The sequence below is a fragment of the Peromyscus leucopus genome, chromosome 18, assembly GCF_004664715.2.
Source record: "Peromyscus leucopus breed LL Stock chromosome 18, UCI_PerLeu_2.1, whole genome shotgun sequence".
Lineage (NCBI taxonomy): Eukaryota > Metazoa > Chordata > Mammalia > Rodentia > Cricetidae > Peromyscus > Peromyscus leucopus.
In genome coordinates this window covers 36102679-36126539 of record NC_051078.1, presented here as the reverse complement: position 1 = coordinate 36126539, position 23861 = coordinate 36102679, and the positions used below count along the sequence as shown (strand labels likewise).

At 47.9% G+C, this 23861-nt stretch overlaps 2 protein-coding genes across 4 annotated transcripts in view; both read left to right on the top strand.

The window, feature by feature from the left end:
- Positions 1–8974, top strand: part of Lta4h (leukotriene A4 hydrolase) — a 35959-nt gene extending 26985 nt beyond the window's left edge. The window contains exons 15-19 of one of the 3 annotated variants that reach the window (XM_028880237.2): positions 1249–1303; positions 4896–4991; positions 5944–5982; positions 6719–6823; positions 8768–8974. In XM_028880237.2, the coding sequence (XP_028736070.1) occupies positions 1249–1303; positions 4896–4991; positions 5944–5982; positions 6719–6787 (259 nt within the window). In that variant the 3' untranslated portion in view covers positions 6788–6823; positions 8768–8974. Of the gene's footprint in view, positions 1–1248; positions 1304–4895; positions 4992–5943; positions 6027–6718; positions 6824–8767 lie in introns of all 3 variants that reach the window. The other 2 variants (XM_028880236.2, XM_028880238.2) reach the window with 2 other exon arrangements.
- A 3964-nt stretch (positions 8975–12938) lies between these two features.
- Hal (histidine ammonia-lyase) overlaps positions 12939–23861 on the top strand; it is a 29059-nt gene continuing 18136 nt past the window's right edge. Inside the window, 14 exon segments of the mRNA XM_028880239.2 lie at positions 12939–13334; positions 13337–13462; positions 13990–14050; positions 14157–14184; positions 14500–14574; positions 14664–14736; positions 14834–14900; positions 15438–15475; positions 16087–16212; positions 18152–18291; positions 20023–20070; positions 20690–20837; positions 21971–22066; positions 22177–22235. Coding sequence (XP_028736072.1) covers positions 13217–13334; positions 13337–13462; positions 13990–14050; positions 14157–14184; positions 14500–14574; positions 14664–14736; positions 14834–14900; positions 15438–15475; positions 16087–16212; positions 18152–18291; positions 20023–20070; positions 20690–20837; positions 21971–22066; positions 22177–22235 — 1203 coding nt within the window. The 5' untranslated portion in view covers positions 12939–13216.

Here is a 23861-nt window from a genome sequence, read left to right as displayed (position 1 = left end):
TCACAACCATCTGTAATGAGATCTGATGCCAGTATACATCATAAATAAATCTTAAAGAACTCTGTGCTGAGGAGAAGGTGTCTTGCAGCCTGGGGAGTGGATGACCTCTGATCTCACTTGCTCCATCCACAGCCTGACTGCTTGACCCTGTGGTTACCCAGCTGCCTTTGCTGGACAAAATTCCTGACATGATTTGAGAAGACCTGATTTGGCTCCTGCTTTTGTCTGGGGCCACGGTTCTGTCTGTGATGAAGTAGAACACAAGAGAAGGTGGTCCTGGGGGCAGACAGAGAGAGAGGCAGAGATCCACTTCCTCTTTGGCCTCCCCTCCTAACAGCCCATTTGTTTGTGGACGAAGTTAGTATCCTCATAATCCAGTTACTTCTAAATAGCACACCAGCCAAGGACCAAGCCTTCAACCCATGAGGCTTTGGGGGACATTTCAGATTCAAACTCAGAGCACTCGGGCTGTACGTGCTTTCTACCAGAGTCCAGGGGCAGCCAGTTACAATTCTTATTTACTGCTGACGAGGAAGAATTGTGAATGGACTCCCCATTCGTTCCCGAGAAAAGAAGAGAAGAATAGAAAAACCCTCAGCAGGAGGGTATCTCTCTTGTCGCTGATAACCATTTCCCAGCAGAGGCTTGATGTTTAGATAAAGAGGGCTGTTTGCAAGAATGACATTCGAGATGGGAGCACACACGTACCGACATTGCTTGTTTTGCTTAATGGTTAACCCCACCCGTCCATAAAGGAATGAATTTCTCACACGGTGACATGGGACTCTCAAGTCTGGCCTCGGGGGCAGTGCCTGTTACCTAGCCTGCTTGTAGATTTACTGGGTGATGAAAAGTTTGGCACAACCCAAAAGTAAAAGCCCCGGGCATGGGAATCTGGTGTTGCGTGTGCTGTCCTGGGTGCCCAGCGCTGCTGATGCCAAGTGTGCTCTGCTGACCCCCGTCCCAAGTCCTTCTTGGGTGTGTGACGGCCGCGCTGAGATGCTTGTGTGTTCTCTGTGAAGGACAGCCAGGGCTTTCTTCATGTGCTGTCCAGTGTGGTACCCCATTTGGATCTGGGAATTCTCAGATGAGTCAATCAAGCGGACTTCCTACTCTAGCACTCAGGAGCTCTTTATCTTTAAAGAAATTTTAAGTTTTCGACATTTTATAGAGCATAAAACTGCACTTATGCAAAGGGGTGTGTGTGTTTACAAAATGTAATCTTTAATATGTTTTTCATTCTTGCAGTTATGATATGACTCTGACAAATGCCTGCATTGCCTTAAGTCAAAGATGGGTCACTGTAAGTAGTGATGCGTGATTTTCGGCTCTTTTCTGAATTGTCTTTTGGGGGCGGGGCGGGTACTTTACACTGTGAGTGGCTGTGTTTGTAAGTTGTTTCCCTGGGCCCCCATCACTCATGAGCTGTGCTTCAAATGCCTGTGGGTAAATCGGAATGATCTTGGTTGAGTGTTGAAAGCCAACTTTGGAACGGGAGGAACTGAGGGGTCCTGCTGTTTGCGAGCTGTGGTTCATTTCTACAAAACTTCCTGAAGAGGAGTTTCCTCGTATATGGGCTAAAATATATGCCTCAGGAGACCAGACTGAGCATGTACCCCTATGACTCTGGAATGGCAAATCAGAGAAAACGGAACAGTCGTTTTATCTTGACGATTGCAGCAAGTGTTGAGATTGCTCTCTGGAATTTATCTTTAAAGTTTATGTGGCAGGCGTTTCCTGGCAACCTTCCACCTACAGAATTCTGGGCTTCACACTGTGAAAGAAACAGAAACGGACCTGCCTTTAGGTTGGCTGTAGCTTAATGAAAGACAATCGATTTCTGCACAAATTACTTTTAAGCCGAGCAGTGAGCAGCATGTGAAAGAGGCAGGTAGAGTCGTGGACTCAACAGAGGGATTCCCCCACCCTGTGGGGGGACTGAGATGCCCCCATCCATATCAAGGAGGGCAGGAGGGTGGGGGACAGACATTCTGTGGTTCAGGAGGGGTTTTTAGGTGTTTGTTCAAAAGCCGCATCAGAACAGTCCCGTACACAGCTGTCTTCTGCTTTGGCACCCTTATTTCATACACTTTACCTGTGTGGTGAGGGTTTATAAAGCCAGTCCAGCCGGCGTAAGTATTTAGAAGCGTGTCTGGCTGGCTTAGTCTAGGGACGTGTAGGGAAGAGCGAGGACCGATCATGGGAATGGCTCACTCCATGAATGTTTGCTCCCATGGCCTGGACAATGGGCAGTTCACTTCACCAAGAGAATGGTAGGTGCTGGCTACTTAACGCCGGAGAGAGCTTTGGCTGTGTTCATTATTTGCCTGTTTCTTCCGCCAGACTGTCGGCTCCTCAAGAGCAGGAATTCTTTTTACTGTCCTATGTCCCCAGGACCATCCTTCTTTATTCACTGTTGGATAAATGTAGGAACCGAGAGAGGGGAACAAGATTGGGAGATAAATGTGCCTATCAGGCATTGAAGATGTAACCTGTAGGCAGCGGTGGGGTCTTTGAAGATTTGGAATTGTAAATGAAAGGACCGGGGTCTGACACTGAGACCATGAGTCTGTCAGTGTGGTGGGACAGGAGACGCTAAGGTGGAGAAGGCAGCTTCGGGACGAAAGCCACCTCGGGGGCGAGCAGGAGTCGTTCATTGCATTTAGAACAGTGCAGAGGGAAACACTGGCATTGAAGAGAGCTTGGAGGTTTGATTTTCTAACTAGCTAAGAAGTCGGTGGACGGGAAACGCAGTCCAGTGGCAGACCACGTCCTTAGCATGCACAAGCCCTGGGTTCAGTGGCCAGGACCCCCCACCCCAGCAAAGCAGCTCAGAGCAGATTAGATGTTGAATATTAGACATGGGAGTCGGGCATTTCAGGTACTGGGAGAAAAACCCTTAGAGGCACGAGGAAAACAAGAGTGATAAGATGGGAACGAAGCCAGAGACCAGTGGAAGAGTCTCTCACTTAGCCCAGGTCTGTGACTCCCCTGTGGCTTCGGCGTGCAGGAGACAGGCAGGGCGGTTGTGAATTCAGGGCCAGCTCCATCAGGAGGCCTTGTCAGAAAAGGAAGGAAGGAAAGACGGATGGAAGGAAGGAGACAGAAGGGAGAGGAGGAAGGATCGGGGTCTCATTTAAAATCCTGTAAACTGTAAGCTTTGTGGAGACCCCAGTCAGAGCAGAGACAGAGGTGTGGAGTTTCAGTCCCACAGCATGTATCTCGGGTGGTGTTGGGGGCTCTGTCACTCCTGCTGTTCATAAGGCAGTGATGGGAATGGAGTGTCTAAGTAGCTGTCTTGCGGAGAATTGGCCGGGTGTGCGCATGTGTACCTTGGCTGCGAACATTTTACCTGGAGTGGTGTTGAATTCGGCTGGAGGGAGTTTAATAATGAGCTTTCTTTAATGTTGTGTACCTTGGCTGCGAACATTTTACCTGGAGTGGTGTTGAATTCGGCTGGAGGGAGTTTAATAATTTAACGTTTCAAAAGGCCTCTGATTGTTTGCATTCCAGGAGAGAAACCTGGTTGCACACCTTGGCACACAAGATTTGCTCTTTTGGTTCCACCTGTGTTCACTCACAGACGTGCTGGACTGCAAAGAGTGAGGGCCGTCTCTGGGAAACCAGAGCCTCTCCAGGAGTCTCCAGGAACCCCTTAGTCATTTGAAAAGTCCTCCCGCTTGCCTGGTGCTGCAGAAGCTGCTGCTCACTTCCGCTCTGCTATTGCTCCGGGCCCAGCAGGGAAAGGCAGATGTGGTTTATTACAAACATTTCAGTCATCAGAAGGGGCGGACAGGGTTTGTCACGGTGAGGACGTTAACCTTGAGGGTCCCGTCCTCAGGTGCTTTCATGGCTGCTCTCCCCAACTATTAAAGGACTGTACACCCACATACAAATAGGGGGTCTGGTGGCCCAGTGGCTAAAGTGTGATCAGGTGTGAGGGCTGGTGTCTGGATGCCCAGCACCCGCATTAAAGGCAGGCAGACATGGCAGCCTGCTCCTGTAATCTCAGGGCTCAGCAGGCAGAGACAGGGGGACCCCCAGGGTAAGCTGGCTGCCTCGACTGCCGAATCGGGGCCTCTGCCAGCTCAGTGAAAGAACACACCTCAGGAAAGTGGAGAGTGAGTGGGAAGAGCCAGCCTCTGGCCTCTTCACGCGTGTGCACATAGGTTCAGACTCAGTGAGTGCAAGCGTGCACACATACACACCCTCATGCACACACATACACACACACCTGCATGTGCACACATACACCTGCATCCACACACACAAACACATATATACTCGTGCACACACACATATACACCCACATGCACACACACACACATATACAGCCGCATGCACACACACACACACATATTACACCTGCATGTACGTACACACACACACATATTACACCTGCATGTACGTGTACACACACACACACACACACACACACACACACACACACACACACAAATAAAATAAAAAGGAATGTGTATGAAGGAAACAAGTGGTAAGTCATAAGAACCAGCTGGAAAGCAGTGGCCATCTTGGTCCGTGGAGCGCCCACCAGGCTCTCTCATTTGGCCCATAAGGTGTCTCCTCTGTACCAGATTGGCTTATAAACGAGTTGATGTGCTGTATGTAGTGTCTCTTTGCTTTGGAAATCACGGTACTTCTGATGGTTCAAACAGTGTCTGAAAAGCAGAGGGTGACAGTTCCTGCATCCTGCTGTGAATGCTCGACCTGTGGATTTTAGGAATCAACTGCCTTTTGGGTTGTAGTAACTTAATGTCGGATTATGTAAACTCGGGTGCGAATATATTTGTTTTTCTTCATTTTTGCTTCTACGTCAGGCTAAAATATTATGAAATTACACCTGAGCAGAAATAACCTGGTAACGCTTGTTTCAGGCCAAAGAGGAGGATTTAAATTCGTTCAGCATCGCGGATCTGAAGGACCTCTCATCCCATCAGCTGAATGAGTTCCTGGCCCAAGTGCTTCAGAAGGTAGTGCTCCTAGTGTGACCTAGGATGGAGAAGAGGAAAGCCCGAGGATCTGATGGGAAGGGGTGTGGAAATGAGAGCCGGGATGTCTGGGAGGTGACTTTCATTGGCTGGCCTAGCAGCGTGGATTGGGAACTGAACTATGTCCATGTGGGAGCTAATATACTAACTTGGAATAGGCCTAGCGGTTAGTTGAGAATGGAGGTGGCTGACGCATAGGTAGTCCTGTCAGGTAAGGAGACCGCAGTGTGGGGAGGGGAGGGAGGGAGAGGGGCAGTGTCTCTCTAGGGACCTCAGCCTGTCCTCTGTAGGCATCTCAAATTCTGTCTGTCCCAGTTGAACTCAACTCTTTTCCTTCTTTGAAACTTGTTTCCCCTTTTAGTGTGGGTTAACATGAATGCAGGAGGGTCAGGCGTCCCTGAAGTTGGATCTAGGCATTTGCATTTACACGGTAAATGCACCCCACCCCACCCCGCCAAGGACAGAGTCTGTATTACCCATCTCAAAGGGGTCTAGGATATGGAAGGTTAAGGGCTGCCATTTTAAAAGGATATAATCTAAAAGTGCTCTTAAAGGACTAGACAAAGATAAAGCCGACCAGCAAAGGCAACCAGCGATGAAAAACGTAAGGAAATGTGATTTATCTGAAGAGTGGGAAAACTTTATGTAGGATGTGGGGAGAACCCAAAAGATTCTGGAACTGTCTAGGAAGCCTGAGGAGAGTAACCCACCTTGGTTTCTCTTATGTTCTCCACAAAGTAGCTTGTCCCCGTGTCCCCAGGAGAACATCCTTTTCAGGAATTAGTTGCTAGAGCTTTACATTAGGGCACATCCAGCGTATTTCTCTATTACAAGGTATTTAGGACTTTAATGTGGCTAAGACTTTCTCTCCAGCTCCTTTCTTCCAGGGAATCCTGTTGAAATGATCCGTCACATTTCTTCATCTTGCTCTTAGGCACCTCTTCCATTGGGGCACATAAAGCGAATGCAAGAGGTATACAACTTCAATGCCATTAACAATTCTGAAATACGATTCAGGTACATCATTTTAACTTGTCTCTGTGGAAGAAAGCAGAATGCTAGCTTAAACCGTGGAGAAAGGGAAAGAGAGTCTGAGAGGCCATGAATCTTGAGACCCTCGTCATGTCCGTCTACGTAGCTAGATGTAGTGCATCAAAGGGATAGTTGTGGTGTATAACGTGATGATGTTAACCTTTTTGCTAGACTGTGTTCTAAGCTACCCTCAACCTAAAAAAAAAAAAAAATAGAATGGAGAGTTCAGTAGTAAATAGGCTTCCTTTTCAGTAGCCAGATCAACTTTGAATGGGCACTGCTAGAAACCTTTGATTCTGTAATATGCTAACTATCCTTAAATCCGGTTTGTAGTGTAAGGTTTAGATCAAAGTTACTTCCTTCAGAAACTGACTTTATAAGACACACGAACACTTCTATAGTCCAAGCCTACCACCTGATCTTTCCCAAGTACCAGCTCCTCCTCCTTCTCTTCTCCAGTTGTTAACTGTGTGCAGATGTGCATGGGTGACGTAAAGGTGCACGATGCGATTATAATGGGATTGTTAGTTGTGTGTAGATGTGCACTGATGACGTAAAGGTGCATGATGCGATTATAATGGGATTGTTTGTCTCTGTAGCATAAATGTTTAGGAATACTGTCCATTTCCTTCCCTCCTCATCCTCTCTCCCACGCCCCTAAAACATCCTTCTTTCAGATGGTTACGGCTCTGCATTCAATCGAAATGGGAGGAAGCAATTCCTTTGGCTCTAAAAATGGCAACTGAACAGGGAAGGATGAAGTTCACGCGACCTTTGTTCAAGTAAGGCCAAAGCGGACCGTGCCTCACAGTCAGGGAGGGATAGGAAGCAGATCCAGAAGACAGGGCTTGTTAAATCTGTATTTCCGCCCGTAGCTCCCTGGTAGAGTTCTTTGAATGCCCGAGGCCCTAGATTCAATACTGGTCCTGCCTGGTGGGAAAAGTAACTCTAAAATGCCATCAGCAGCATAATTTTAAATGTATTTTGAGTTTATTATCATAAATAAGGAACTGGTACTTGTGACCATTTACATTTTAAAATAATGTCCTGAGCTGTTTCCGGAGCATGATGTGTGGTCAGCTGCTGCCGCAGGGTCAGGCAAAAGGAAAAGGGAATGAACACAAGACAGTCTTAGATACACAGAAGGATTCTGGAAAGGAGAACATTTGGCATGTGGGGGCAAGGAAGAGTCTAAAACTAAATACAAAGAGAAATTTTCACATAAAGCAAGCTCTCTGAGACAAATGTCGCTTGATGCATAGGAGAGGAATGCTCAGGAAGTAGAGGGGGGATGTATTTTAGCAACAAGATGCAATTTAAGAATATCTCCATTCAATTCCCTGATTAGGTATTTGCTCCATATTATTAAAAAATTATAATCAATGGCATAAAATTTCATAATTAGTGTGTTGGCCTTGCATTAATTCCTAAGTATAATAAAATTTTGTCAATGCAAGCCATTACCCGATTTTTAAAATATGGCCACAAAACTACTTTTGAAGGTATTTTGATGCAGTCTTCACATGCTTTCTGTAATTAAAACCCATCTATTATGGTGATATTTTATTTGTGCTGAAATGTGATTTTATTTGTATGTTAATAAATAAAGTTGCCTGGGGGTCAGAGCTAATAGCAAGCCAGAGCAGAAGCAGAGTCTGTGTGTTCAAGGACACAGCCAGCTTGGAGACACACGCCTTTAATCTCAATACCAACCATAGAGACCTGGAGGTCTGTATAGACAGGCAGTGACGAGGAGGTCAGAAGGCAGAACAGAAAGTCAATAAAGAGACAGACACACAGGAAGTAGGTCTCTTTCTGAGGGGAAGGGCGGTGGCGGCAGCAGCAGTGGGGTGGTAGGAAGGCCGTTTTAGTCTCGTGCTCTACTGACTGAGCTAGCCGGGCTCTTAACTCTGCATTTGGCTCTGTGTTTCTTATTTAATAAAACCGTTACATCTACAATCTGTTGTTTTAAGTGAGTGGTGTCTACTTCAAATAAGACTGTAGACACCCTTTGGGGCCGGCAAGATGGCTCAGCAGGCAAGACACATGCTGCCAACCCTATGACCTGAGTCCAGTCCCTGGGATTCACATGGTGGAAGAGAAGCAACTTCCACAGGCTGTCCTCTGACCTCCACACCTGTGCTGACACACACACACACACACACACACACACACACACACACACACACACCATAAAGAAAGAAACGAATGGAAAAACTTAAGAACACGCTTTCTGTGGGAAGAATAAATGTTCTGTCTTGTAGCATAAAACTCATAGCCATCCTTCAAATGACTAATCCTGCATTTTATATATTCACCCCCAACTTGCCATTACTGTTTAATAACTGTGGTTGGTATTTTCACTCTCACTGTATGAAGTTTTCAGAAAGTCTTTAGAAGTTGGGATGTTTATACTCTTAAATGGTTGATTAAAATAAGCTTGGAAAGCACTTAAAGGAAAAAAAAAGACCAAGCAATTGAAGTTCACGTTCTCATATGAGGCCAATGTTTAGCCAGTCATACCAGCATACTGCTTGGTAATGGCTACTATCTCTTCACCCGAGTCCCTCCATGCAACGCCCCTCCAAATAGCTATGACCTGCTCTTTGATGGTTTTAGTGGGGTGATACCCTGCTGTGATCTTTAATCGAACCTCGGTGTTGACATGATTTTTCTGCCTCCCCCCCCCCCCCATCTCTCTTTGTCTCTCTCCATTTTCTCTGCAGGGATCTGGCGGCCTTCGACAAATCTCACGACCAAGCTGTCCGCGCCTACCAGGAGCATAAAGCCAGTATGCATCCCGTGACGGCCATGCTGGTGGGGAAGGATTTGAAAGTGGATTAAGGACCTGATGGTTGCTGATTTTACATTTCCCTTGTTCTTTTTTTAAATTGAACCTATGAAGAAATACAAAATTTTAACTCTCATTGTAATTAAACATGTCATTTTTTTTTTTAATTTTCTCATGATGTCACTAAAATTCTCTACCTTTTAAAAATAATGTGCTGTAGTCTTTGTGAACTTGACTCTTTTGACTTACAAGGTTTAGTATTTCTTTAGAGGCAGGGTCTCACTGCATAGCTTAGGCTGACTTTGAACTTACATTCCCTTTCCCACCTTTCCATATGCTAGAATTACAGGTGTATGCTACCACGCCCAATAGAAGTTTCAGATTTTTACATTAGATTTTTTTTTCAGTGTGATTACAAAATATTTTGACACATTACTTAACTAATGTTTTATTTGTTTAAATATTTATTTATTTATTATGTATACAGTGTTCTGTCTGCATGTATACTTGCATGCCAGAAGAGGGCACCAGATCTCATTACAGATGGTTGTGAGCCACCATGTGGTTGCTGGGAGTTGAACTCAGGACCCCTGGAAGAGCAACCAGTGCTCTTAACCTCTGAGCCATCTCTCCAGCCCCCAACTAATGTTTTATTAATGTTCTCTTGCCATACTGATTATTTTTATATTTGAATTTCCAACGGGCCAAAAATTCAGCATGATCATTGTTTTGCTTTTTAAAATGTGCATGTGTGAGTGCATGTGTCTTAAGTACAGATATGCAGGGGTGTACACATGCTCAGAGGCCAGAGGACATCTCCACAGGCACTGTCCACGTTTATTTTTAGAGAGGGTCTCTCACTGGTAACTGGACAAGTAGGCTAGGCTCGCTGGCCAGCAAGCCCCAGAGTCAGCCCACCTTCGCCTCAGGAACTCTGAGATGACAAGCATGTGACTGACTGGCTTTTTTAATGTGGGTTCTGGGACCAAACTTAGGTCTTTGAAAGGTAAACACTCTATCCACTGCGTTCTTTCCCCAGTCCAGATTTCTGCTTTTTAAATAACTTAAGCATGAACCCTTGGATTTGCTTGTCACCAGGGATAGACTCTCCTTCCAGAGTTGTGTGAGCCCTGGCGGGACCCTGTCCTCCCAGCCCTGGATCCATGCTGCTGGTCCAGCATGCTTGTCCTGGTCTTCTGTTCGTCACAGGTCAGATGGCCACCCTGGATACCAATACCTCCCAGTATTCCCTCGCTCCATTCAGCCTCCTTCATCACTTCAGCAGCCAGTGGGATTCTTCACCCTCCCAGAGCATATGGCATGTGGAGACACATAATTGAAAATGATTGAATTTGAACCAAAGAAAAGGCAGGCCTAACACAGCATCCTGTAATGCCCAGTGGTGCCCCGGGGCATTTCCACACTCGGTTTGGGACGCTCTGGGGCATTAGGATTTTTCCGTCGCCAGGTACAGAACCCAAGTTGGTAAGAGCAGAGGAGTATTATTTAAGACTCACAGATAGACAGACCACAGAGCTATCGGTGCTCCTGGTTCATGTGCTTCCCTTTCCCACCCTGCACTCTGGACCCCTCCCACCTCCGTGTTAACATGGAGAGACCGCCACAATTCCAGATACTCCAGTTGAGCCCATTCCTGATTCAAGTCCAGCCAAGGGGAGGAGTGTTGTCTTAGAGTATGTGTGTCATCACTGGGTACCCCTTAAAAATGTGAAGATTCAGAACCCCCTAAAGATGAGGCGGGCATCAGAAGTTCCTGTCCAGTCCTGGAATCCAGAGACATCTTGCTCCCCTTCCCTTGGTGGATTACAGCGGTCCCGATCCCAGCACGCAGCTCTCGCTTGTATGTCTTCCCTGGAGCAGGCAGGGGGCGCCAGAGACACATCACGCTACAGGTTTCCCTAGGACCAAAGACTAGCTCAAGTTCAGTTGTCTCTGTGTCTGAGCAAATGCACACGATCACCAGAGGAAGTAAAAGAGAGGAAATTTCTAAACGATGCAAAAAACCAAACTGGTTATGCTAATACAGTCTGAGAAAGAATTCCACCCACCTAGCCTTAGGTGGTTTAAGAAAGGTCTCGGGGTTGGGGATTTAGCTCAGCACTAGAGCGCTTGCCTAGCAAACGCAAGGCCCTGGGTTCGGTCCTCAGCCCTGGAAAAAAAAAGCCTCAAGAAAGACAGCAGCGTAGCAGTCATCCACCGAGCAAAGAAAACGAGGATATGGGGACAAAATGACAATTGGCTACATGATGTCTGGGGCCTGTGTGTAGAGTCCTCACGTGGCCAGGCGTGACATCACCAGAAACTGGTATCATCTTGGAATTCCTCAAAAGCTGGGCCCACCTGGGGTGTCAGCCAGGGCACCCAGTAGTTTGGATGACCTAGGGGTAGTTGGGCATCTCCATCTTGATGGGTCTGTTCATCTCCGGACACCAAGCCCAGGAACGTGCCTGAGTGGGAATGGACCTCGTTTTGTCTGCGGCACCCGGCACAGAGAGCTTGGCACCTACCGGGTGTTCAGGAAGGACTTGGTGAATGAATGAATGAATGAATGAATGAATGAATGAATGAATGAATGGGGGCCGAATGAAGGTGGTTCACACCTGAGGGCCACAGCTTTCCCAGAAGTGTAGAAGATGAGACCTGTGTGGGAGTTGGATGCAGGTGGAGGAGAGGGGAGGATGTGGGCAGTTCCCTTTGGGGAGGCATGAGTCAAAGGGCGGGGCTGTCTATCATCCCCATGACCACGGGACGTGTTGCAACAGTCCGCTGGGGTAAGCGGGGGACGGTCCAGCGGAAGGGCTTGGGGCACGGGTTCCACCCCAAATACAGGCAGAGATGCGGGCTAAGCATTCACCGTATGGACAACTAGGGCAGCTTCATAACCACTGGGGTTCAGGAGAAGAAAGAATCCAGAAGTTGGGTTCATGGGCAGACATGAATTCAGAGTGTGTCCTGAAGGATGGAGACTGGAACTGAAGAAGATAACATCTCTATCAAACTGTTGTTGTTGAAAATGCAGGGCACGGTCGGGGTGTGGCTGTCTGATGAACACACTTCCATCAGACCCCGAGAGAGAGCCCCTGGATTCGGATGTGGGTCTTGGCAGAAGGGGCTGTACCTGTTCTAAAGTGGAAACAGGCTTTCTGCTGGAATGATCAGTTTCTCAGAACTGACGGACGACTAAAGCACACGCATTTCTTTGAATCCCCTTTCACTCCATCAGTGTCCTTCACACGGGTGGGGGAGGGTTGGGTGGGAACAGGGGTTGGCAGTTATTGGCAGCGAAGAAGCTTAGGTGAATTGGGGATATCCAGGTGCCAAGATGAGGAATATTCACAAAACAACTGAGGTCATGTGGAGCGTTAGAAGTCCAAGTCCCGGTGAGAGTAACCCCAAACACTTCTGTAGCATCCCCATCCAGCAGACTCTGACCCAACACCTGAGTTCATTCCGTCTTTCCAGCTGCCCATTGGGATAGGTCCTAGTGGTATCTCCGTTTTGTAGGCGAGAAAGCTGAAGCCCAGAGGAATCAAATAAACCACAGAGCCAGGATTTATTCCAGCTAGATGCTGCAAAGCACACCAGTCCACAGTTTGCCTTTGGATGAGGAAACAGACTGGTAATTCACTCACCCCAGGGCCATAAGTTGTTGTTCACGCTCTAGACACACAACCTTGAGTTGTGACAATGATCTCTGGGCTTCTCAGCATTCTTCTGTGGAGTGGCAGGCAGCTTCAGAGGCACAAATCAGGGTCGGGGAGGGATTGCTCAACATGTGTTTGTAGAATGAGTTTGTAGAATAAATAATGAATGAGGATTGCCACACTCCGGGGTGTCACAATTGACCGAGGGGATGCGTTTTCCCAATTGAGTAATTCCCTAAAGGGGGAGGGTGGGGTGGGGTGGGACATGGTGTTTATGAGCAGCTTTCTAGAAAGAACCCAGAAAGGGAGAGAGAACTGGGGACCCTGATCAGGAGGGGTTACCAGCGGGGCTCAGACCTCCAGAGGAAGAGACCCTTGGTCTGTCTGTCTGCAAGGCTGCCTGCCTCAAGGGTGGGCTCACCTACCCATACCTCTCTCCCCAGCTCCTAGTTCGGTTTCCAAAAAGGCCAAAGGAACACCAGGGCCGGCAATAAATATTTGTTCAAAGTGTGAATGAGTAAAGGCGAGGGAAGGGGTGTGTTTTTGAAAATCCATTTTCCATCTCCCTGCCAACCACACCCCGGCCGGCAGGCACTCCCCTCCCCGGCAAAGGATAAAGGCTCTCCAGTCTGGGACGGTAAGGTAGGCAGGTAGGGAAGGAGCCAGCGCTGGGTTCGCAGTGGCCTGTTGCTTAGAGGGACGGTCACGGTAACCGGGCCATGCCGAGGTACACGGTGCACGTGCGTGGGGAATGGCTGGCGGTGCCCTGCCAGGACGGGAGGCTCACGGTCGGCTGGCTGGGCCGCGAGGCTGTGCGGCGCTACATGAAGAACAAGCCGACAACGGTGGCTTCGCCTCGGTGGATGAAGTGCGCTTCCTCGTGCGCCGCTGCAAGGGCCTGGGCCTGCTGGATAACGAGGACCTGCTGGAGGTGGCCTTGGAGGACAACGAGTTCGTGGAAGTGGGTGCGTGGCCCCGCAGGGGAACGGGACGGGCTGCCGAATGCCCCTGTGTCAAAAATTGAGAAACACTTGACTGTGCCAAGTAAACTTTCAACCACCTTCCTCAGCCTGCTGCAGCAGATGCAGAGAGGCAGGGTCCTAAGTGACAAGATTCTGCACTTGAACCCAACCAAGGCTGCAGATCTGAATCCCCTTGCAATTACAGAATCCTTCCACCATGGCATAGACCTCAGTCGACCTAAGGCCCGCAGCAGAGGGGTGCTGAGCTTTCAGACTTAAAAGAAGTGACCGCCAGAGTAAAAGGTGGAAGCAGGCTAGAACTTAGGTCCCACGCCTACCTTCCTGCTTTTTTGGCTTTCCTGTAAAAAGACGCTAAGGCCGAGAGGGGAAAAGCAGGAGGTCCTGTTCCAGCAGCCATGGCCAGACCATGCAAGCTCAGTGTAGGGAGGGGCCGTTCCCGGGTCTGGCAGCGGCCCAAAGGTGGCACTCTGTGGTCTGCAAGTGCCCCCTCTCTCCTCTTCTTGTTTCAGTCATCGAAGGCGATGTGATGTCTCCTGACTTCATTCCCTCACAGCCGGAAGGAGTTTTCCTGTATCCTTTCTGCATCTTCTTTGGTCAGCCCTGGGGGCGGCCGGGCAGAACTTGGTGGGGCTGGGGCTTTTGCACACTGCCAGTCTGTTCCTTTACCTGGCTGCAGATACAGCAAATATCGGGAGCCTGAAAAGGTAAGCTGCTAGCCGCTTTTCTTTGTGTATGTGTGTGTGTGGGGGGGGGGGGGGGGATGAGGTGTGGTGGTACTGAGTGAATACCACACCTAAAGGAGAGGTGTCTGAGTGAACCATCTCAGATGTCGTACTACAGGGAACCTGGCCTCGATTTTCCTGGCTTTTCGTGTCCAGTCTCCTTGTAAGCCAGGAATGTTCTTCATTAGCACGTTGATGCCTCACAACCATAATTAAAATATCTTTGGCATCAGGCTGTGTCCAAGGCTAGCCCTCAGAAGGTCCCCCGACTCACTGAAATTCACTCCTTTTGTGTAGTACATTGCCTTAGATGGGGACAGTCTGAGCACGGAGGATCTGGTCAACTTGGGAAAGGGACGTTACAAGATAAAGGTATGTGGGGAAGGGGGAAGAAGGGACGGTTCCATTTCCGCTGGACCTGGAAGACTTTCACGTGCTCACTCTGGCCCGTGCCTTCCTAGCTCACTTCAACTGCTGAGAAGAGAGTGCAGCAGTCGAGGGAAGTCATAGACAGCATCATAAAAGAAAAGACAGGTACCTTTTTCTCCGGCTGTCCTGACGTTATTTTTATGGACAGAATGAAACCTCTGTTGAGTCTAATCATGAGGTGTCTGCTTATTTTGTGTTCCAGTTGTTTACGGCATCACCACAGGCTTTGGGAAATTTGCCAGAACGGTAATCCCCGTCCATAAGCTACAGTAAGTCTCAGGTGCATGCGCTCGCAACCCATCTGCCCCAACTTTGAGAGTTCGCCTCCACGGAGGTCGTTCACGTTTGCCACATGGACATTCATTGACCACTTGCTTTAGACCAGTGGTTCTCAACCTTTCTAACTCTTTAACACAGTTCCTCATGTTGTGGTGACCCCCAACCATACAATTATTTCGTTGCTACTCCATGACTGTAATTTTGCTACCGTTCTGAATCATAATATAAATATCTGATATGTAGGAGTCGCAACCCATACGTTGAGAACCACTGTTTCAGACCAAGCCTTGGGTAACAAATTCTCACACAACCCTGGAAGACAGCCAGGCTTCTCATGTATCTCGGTGAACAGTGTGAGGCTTGAGTTGACTTGTACCCAACTCATCAGGAGAGAACAAGACCTGCTGTTTCCTATCACTGCATGCGGCCGCCCATCTAAAATCTTACGGTTGTCCCCTTTGTATTCCCAGCTGGAGGGAGCATGCTCACGCAAGGTATCTAAGAGGGTTCTCATCTTTCTCTTTCAGGGAGCTCCAGGTCAACTTAGTTCGTTCCCATTCTTCAGGTAAATTGTTCCTGGTATTGGGTGCCTCCTAAATCACATTAGATCGCATGATTGATTAGATAGTGCTACCAGCCACATCAGCTGATGTGTTCCAAGTGCATTCAAGGGCTGGGTATCGGGGACCCAGGAGTGTGAACAGATGGCATTAGACCAGACCAACCTTCTGCTGCAGCTCAGGAAACAGAATTGGCCTGGTGGAGGGATGGGCTTGAGATAGGAGCATGTATCCAATCCTATGAAGAGAGGAGTGCATTTAGGGGAGAGAACAAGGCTAGCATTCAGGGCATGAGCTAGGTAGGATGAGCCCTGGGCCCAGCACACTGAAGAAGCCGTGTCAAGACCTCCCTGCAGTAGTCTAAAGGCGTCTGGGAAGGTGAGGTCCACTGAAGGACGTTAAGGAAGGAATTGAGAAGGAGAACCTGGGCCTCCAGCTTGGTCTGGACAAGGCTTGGAGGAGCAAGACAGGCAATCGGCATCACTGTCCATCCAGAAAGCCAGGGGGAGACTGTCAGAAGTGGAGAAGGACCCAGGAGGTGGGGGCAGGCAGGAGGCGAGGGACTTGTTTTTGTTTTGTTTTTCTTCTTGAAGAAAATGACAGTTCTGCTCTGTAGGTGTCGGGAAACCACTCAGCCCTGAGAGGTGCCGGATGCTCTTGGCTTTGAGGATCAATGTTCTAGCCAAAGGATACAGCGGGATCTCCTTGGAGACCCTGAAACAAGTTATTGAAGTATTTAATGGTAAGGCCATGGGTCCTTAGTTTGACTTTTCGGAGAAGTTGGCCACACTCCCAAAAGCAGATTTGGATGACTAGATGCCAAGGTTACAAGGAAAATGATCAAGACGAGTGTAAAACAGGTTTGGCAAGGAGGAGAGTCAGCTGTCAGGTAGCAGGGATGGCAGCCCTAGTTATTTCCATAAATGTCAACCCATCTTGTGATATCCTTCATCTAGCGTTTAAGATAAGTGTGAGCCCTGCCAGTATGCCAGTAAGTTCAGGCCTACACAGAGCTTCCTATTCAATGGTGCCCGTCTATGATCAGAGAAATTGCACCAAGTCATTCCAAGATACCCGGGAATCTGGACTCCTAGGGTTTCCCAGATGATGGACAAGTTGCACTTGCACATGGAAATCTAACTTTGTTAAAAGGCAGGTCAACACATGAAGAGGTTAACAATTGACTTAGCCATGAAGCCGTTGTGGGACAGAACGTGATGCAGCGCAACTCAGTCCTTAAAGGGGAGACCAGATTCGCAAGGCTCGGGAAGCCGTCCCTTCCCACAGCTCAGGATAAAACATCAGGTCACTGGGAATCCCAGGGATCCTTGGGGGAAAGGAGTAGGAAAAGAAGTAAGGTCTCATGTCCTGCAGAGAAGACCAGACGCTTGAGTTGCTATGCAGAGGGCACAGGGGACTCATAAATGTGACACACTGACCAGGGAAGGTCACAGTCTATGGACCATAGGGCTGTCTGCACAGATCCATAGTGATCACAACACCCATCTGCAAGCTCTGCTCCACCACAAGCCTCAAACCCAAGACAGTAGAACTCCAATTCTGAATGCACCTATATTCCTGATGGATGCACAGCTAAGGCGTCCCTGGGTCCCTGCTGCTCTGAGGTCCCCCAGGTCAGCTATAGTTTGGAAGCTGGCCAATCATTGGCACTGATGTGTCTAACTGATATTATTTAGCAACAGCTGTGGAAACAATCACCACCATCAGGGCTTTATTTTAGGAAACAGAAGCCTCCTTTTGTGGGGGGTAACTTTTGGGGAAATTTCTAAAAAGCAGCACAAGCGTATGCATAAGTGGACATAGTGTATGAGGTGATAACTGAATGATTGGAGAGAGAGAGAGAGAGAGAGAGAGAGAGAGAGAGAGAGAGAGAGAGAGAGAGAGAGAGTTTTGCCTGCAAATGTATTGCCCTAAAGAACTGTGTTAATAATACTTTGGTGTGCCATATCCTTCTAGAACAACCCATGGTTTTTAAAGTAAACATTTACAGTTTTTAAGCATTCTCCAACAGCTTTTAATGACTGCATATAATCTGATCACATGAAGGCCCCTTAATTCTGTATTTCAATTATTTCTAACTTTTTGCTCTTGTAAACCAGGATGTGATGAGCAACAGCTAGTTCGTAATTGTGTTTCTGAGATATTGGTAGAATCCCAAGAGCGGAGTCACGACAGCCTGAGCACGGGCCATGTCCTTCCCTCTGGATGCCTGCCCGCCCCCATACACACATACACACATTTTCTCTCCCTCATCCTCCCTTCCTCCCTCCCTCCCTCCCTCCCTTATTTCCTTCTTCCCTCTTTCCTTCTTCCCTCTACACTCGTCTCTTTTTATAACAACTCAGCTGGTTCTTCTCTCTCTCTCTCTCTCTCTCTCTGTTTTTCAAGACAGAGTTTCTCTGTGTAGTCCTGGCTATCCTGAAATTTGCTCTGTAGACCATGCTGGCCTCGAACTCAGAGATCTACCTGCACCACCACCGCCTGGCTCAACTGCTTCTCTTACACATTAATGGTGCCTGAGAAATGACCATCCTTGGCTATGTATGCCACAAAAGGACTCTAGACTCTGTTGGGAGTGAGGGTTGTCTTCACTGGCAAAGGAAAGAAAACCACAATGGCATAAGCACTCTCGAGGTAACCGGTGCCTCCTCCTCTCGCAGCCTCCTGCCTGTCCTACGTTCCAGAGAAAGGAACTGTTGGTGCCAGTGGAGACCTTGCACCCCTCTCTCATCTTGCTCTGGGACTCATCGGAGAAGGGAAGATGTGGTCCCCAAAGAGTGGCTGGGCTGATGCTAAATACGTAAGCCTCACGTAACAGCTTCATCCGTAGTGATTCTCCTCAGCTGGAGCCAGGAGACTCCCATGTGTGGGATGCCACTCTGTCTTTATGGCAGATCAGTTACGGATGAGTCACCTCCAGCCTAGGAGGCACACCAGGAAAGGAGATTGGCTTCCCTAGTCCCCTGCCAGCATCCAAGATGTGTGGCTCTAGATGGGAGCGTAGTCTTAATTTCAGGAATGTATTCTGCACTCATAAGACGGCTGGTGCCCACTGGGGAGGCACACTGGGTCATAATTGTATTGGGGAGTTCGTCTTACAGGTGAGAGTTCTGAAAGACAGAAGAGCTTGCTCTGTGGCCTCTAGAAAGCACAATCTGTACTCCTTGATGAGCTCACCAGAACAGTGTGTTTTACACAAAGCTTTTAATGTTTTCTTCATGAGCAACTCTCAACCGAGCAGCCCACCGCATCATTTAAAGTGTCCTCTATGAGCAGGCATGAGAGGTACCCGGACAGTAAGTTAAAGAGACAGAGGACCAAGGAGGAAGAAAAAACTAGCTCTCCCTTTGGGGGATCCGGGTACCAGGTCATCTTTCTTCCATGCAGCCTATCTTGGTTCTGTCTCTGTGGACAGTGTTTCCTCAGATACCTTCACATGGCAGCCAGCCTGACTTTGTTCAACAGCAAATCCAAACACATCCTGGTTAAACATCTTGAGGATAAAGTTCAGACATGATGTGGCTTCAAAAGTGTTGTTTTCCATGTGATACCCACAGTCCCTTCTACCCAAGGCTCTCCATGGCAGAAACTAGAGTTAGCCTGCAGCTCAAATGTACTCTGGGCTAAGCAGATCACTCAACACTTTGTTCTCATTATTTTTTTTTTCTTCTGAAAAGTCCTCTAGGAATCTACCCACTCTGTTCCTCTGATCCTTTCCAGGTCACCCACACATATGTGGTTATGTGTTATTTCTTCCCTATGTATGCTTGATAGCATTCAGCCTATGAGTGACCTGATTGCCCTGAGCTTGACGGTCTCTACTGTTCACACCCTCAGCCCAGCACAACACCCTGCAGTAAGAAGTACTCAGGCCTCCAGAAATAGACAGAGTTAAGTGACATTGGTCTGTCTTTCTCCTACTTTAACTCCATCCCCCCAACCCCCAGGAGAACCTCAATGTAGCAGCATCTTGTACTTTGGTTATTTGAGAGAAAGCATATTTTGTCCCTTTCCTCTTGGGATTCTAGCTCTACCTTGTTGAGGGGATTCCATAGTCTCCTCTTCATTAGTGTGCACACATTTGCTCCCAAGTCCTGCTCTGAGGTTCTGTCGGTGACAGAGGTTGCAGAAACAAGGGCAGAGGACTATTTGGGGGTCCTGCTTTGGATGCAGAAGCATGCATATAGACAGTCAGCCCAGAGCCCAGCCTTAACTGAGAGCAGGTATATCTGGGTGAGTCTCAAAGCCTGACACCCAACACAGAAGAACTTGAAAGCAAAATGTATTCTGTAGGCAAGTTGCCTTGGTTCAAAAGTCCACAAGTTATTTAAAAACTAAGCCTGATTTCCAACTAAATAGACATAGACGCTGGCCTCAAGAATCTGGCCAGAACCAGTTTATGTAGGCATAGTCTTTTATAAGACAAACTTTGGAACTGAAAGTACTTCACTGGGCTCCATACGAAATAAAAAAAAAAATTAAGCTGATATTCCAAATAATAACCACGTTCATGCTTTTAATCATTCAACAGGTCCTAGAAGCCCATGGGTTGAAACCCATTGTTCTGAAACCGAAAGAGGTAAGGAAGTCAAGAAAAACATGTTTGTGTTAACAAATCACATATGCCCTGTCTCATCCTCAATGCCAGCCTCAGTGGCTCCTTGACACAAAGACAACTGATGTGTTGATTCATAGCTGCTCCCTGGAGAGAGGGCTCCTCCGTGAATATTTAAGATGAGTCACGGCACAAGTCCCTGAGGGTTCTCTAAGAACATAAATTTCAAATCCAGTGTTTAAGGAGCTCGATAAGATCTGCTCAGTCAACCCCTGAAGATGCTCTCAGCCCCAGCTTTGGACCAGGATAGTCTGCAGATGTCTTGTCTCTGTCGTGGTGAGAAAGTTAATAAACAACACAACCCGGAGGGCTGTCGATGCTGCTCAGATTCTTCGCTGCTGGGTCACACGGCTGCCTTGACAGGGGGACAGTCATCGGGCACCCTTGGGCCAGCGCTGTGCTAATGGTTCCAGATGTGCTGCGGATCTGCGTGACTGGCCCACCCTTGTGAAAGCACACCCACGACACGGCGCTCCGCCGACTGGCCGGTGTCTCTCCTGCCGAAGCAGAAGATACCAGACCTGCTGGCCTGTGGGTCCCTTGCGGTGAACACACTAAGAAACTTTTCTTCCTTCCCCCACAGGGCCTGGCACTCATTAATGGGACACAGATGATCACTTCCCTGGGCTGTGAAGCTGTGGAGCGGGCCATCGCCATCGCCCGGCAGGCTGACATCGTGGCTGCCTTAACCCTTGAGGTGCTGAAGGGCACCACCAAAGCCTTCGATACTGGTCAGCAGGTTCTGTTTGGTTACTCATTCAACCGGGGCGACTTGGTTGACTGGTTTAGGCTCAGAGGCGGAAGGGGTGGGTGGCAGGGAAGGGTGAGAAGCCCCACATGCCCCCTAGTAGACCCAGGACGGCACAGCTTCACTGAGTCCTGTAGCAATTCCATTCTCAAGACAGACACTGGCCTGGAGAGCCAAAGCAATCTGTTCCAGGTCACCCAGTAATCTGGGTGTGCCAAACTAGGCATTGCTTTAAGAGTCAGTTTGTAAGACTCGAAACTCTTAAAAAAGGGGTTGGGGAGAGCGCAGTAGGTGAAGATCTTGTTTTGCAAGTCCAAGGACCTGACTTTTTAAAAATTGGACGTGGTGGTGTGTGCTTGTCATCCTAGAGCTCAGGAGATGGAGACAGCAGATCCCTAGGGCTCACTGGCCGGCCTAGCTTACTTGATGAGTTTCAGGCCAGTCAGGGACTCTGTCTCAAAGTGAAAACTTACGGGGAAGGAGAAGGTGGACAGTGCCTAAGGAATAGCACCCACACTTATTCTCTGGCTTCCATACATACATTCATATACACTCGGCATTCATGTGCTCATGCATGTATAGACAGACAGAAACACACACACACACACACACACACAGAGAGAGAGAGAGAGAGAGAGACAGAGAGAGAGAGAGAGAGAGAGAGAGAGAGAGAGAGAGAGAGATTGTAATTGCCCTGATAAGAAAATTGGGAAGGCAAAATGATCTAAGTATTTGTATCTTCTCTAGAAATTAATGAATGTCAAGGGCTCCATGCTAATAATAAATAGAGCAGAAAATGTCCAAAAATTACTGTCAAATTAAGCCACTATACTTGCTCTCCATTGCCTTCAGCCTAGTATCTTTGAGGGTGGGCCTGGAGTTAAGTTTCTAAGTGTATTCTGCAAACAGTTTGGCTCCAACATGTGCAACAGAGACAACCAAGTAAAGGAAAATTTAACCTTTGGGTTGAAGCATTTAATTCGGCATGATGGGTGAGAACCCCCAGGACTTTAGAGGACCCTGCCAGCACCGTGGATGGTCCCGCCCCCTCTGTGGTTCGTTCTAATATCAGAATTGCTCAGACTTTTTTTTTTTTTTTGCCTCCTTCAACTCTAGACATTCATGCTGTCCGTCCTCACCGAGGGCAAATTGAAGTTGCTTTTCGGTTCCGGTCACTCTTGGACTCAGACCACCACCCATCAGAAATTGCAGGTCTGGACAACGTTTGGTTGGAGGGGGCTCATTGGTGTTGTGTGCGCTGGGGAGACCAGTAATGTGTCATCTGTTTTCTTCCCCGCCACCCCTTCCCCCTCCTTACACAGAAAGCCACAGGTTCTGTGACCGTGTCCAAGACGCGTACACCTTACGCTGCTGTCCACAGGTAAAGTCAAGAGACAGGAGACCAGCAAAAGCTCTCGCCACGAATTCAGAGGGAAAACAATAGAAAAAGAGGAAGGTTTTAGAAAACCATGTCGTGGCGGAATGTAATCCAAATCTCTCTACTGCTACTCTTAAAAATAGGGTCTTTTATATTTCCATTTCTCCCGTCTAATCAACTTCTTACTGGGTCGGCTGAACCTCCCATATACTTTTTTTTTTCCAAGACAGGGTTTCTCTGTGTAACTTTGGTGCCTTTCCTGGAACTCACTCCATAGATCAGGCTGGCCTTGAACTCACAGAGATCCGCCTGCCTCTGCCTCCTGCGTGCTGGGATTAAAGGCGAGCGCCACCAACGCCCGGCAAACCTCCCATATCTTGACCTCCTGTGTTGATGTACCACAACAGCTAAGTAGCATTGAAGAGTCTCACTGGCTCTTTCTGTAGGGAAAAACTGCAGCCAGCCAGTCAGGGCTGTTCACAGGCAAGTGTCAGTCTTTCAGAATTCAAGTGCCTATGTGGCATGCTTTATCTTCATCTTATTATAAAATATAAACAATCAAAAATGAATCTCTGACACAGCTTTCAATAAGAAATGTGTGCAGCTTTTTTTTTTTTTACATAATCTGACTGATGAGCAATTATGATCATCTCAAGAAACAGTTTGTCAGTCACGATCTGGTGGAGAGAATAAAAAAGGTGTTTTCCCTAGAACAATTACCCTCACTTACTGTGACTCAACACGTCCTATTTGACTAGTTTATTAAGTAATAGTTCAGAAACTTCTATGGGAAAGAATTGCCAGATTAACTACACTGTAGGAGTAAGTCCTGACTTAAGGGTCCCTTCTCCTCTAAGAATGATGACCGGCTCCGAATGATGGGCTCCGTTATCGGTGTCTTCCAAATACTGATTCACTGAATTTTCCCAACTGTGAAATTCAGGACCTGATGATCAGGCTTCGGTACCCACCTTGCCCAAGACCATAGATCTTTATCTCCTAGACTTCTGGGAGAAGCCAGGAAGTACACCATGGTTGTCCTGGGGCAAGGTGCAGGGTGGCTGCTTTCCTTATGAGTACTTTTTGTTGTTGTTTGGTTTTTTTTTTTCTTTTTTCAAGAAAGGATTTCTCTGTGTAGTTTTGGTGCCTGTCCTAGAACCCATGCTATAGCCCAGGCTGGCCTCGAACTCACAAAGATCTGCCTGCTCTGCCTCCCGAGTGCTGGGATTAAAGATGTGCGCCGCCGCCGCTGCCACCGCCGCCGCCGCCGCCACCACCACCACCACCCGGCATGAGCATCTTTAGTGTGATGCTTTATGATTCATGACATCAGGCCCTTGATGGCTACCGTCTGGGTGATCTCTGTGAGTCATGTCCAAGACACACCTATAGTATCTTATTTACTTCTTATGAACGGAAAGGAGGCTCCCACCGTCTACTTCCCAAGTCTCTGTTTCAACCAGAAACCTAACTTACCTACATCCTACCACTGGAAAAGCAATTCTTTGTGACCAGGGCTGGCACTTTTTTCTATACCACAACGTTTTGCATATTAGTCTAATTATTTTTATATTTATTTTTATGTATTATCTTAATGTGTTCTAATCTGTTTTGCTGAAAACGCACCAG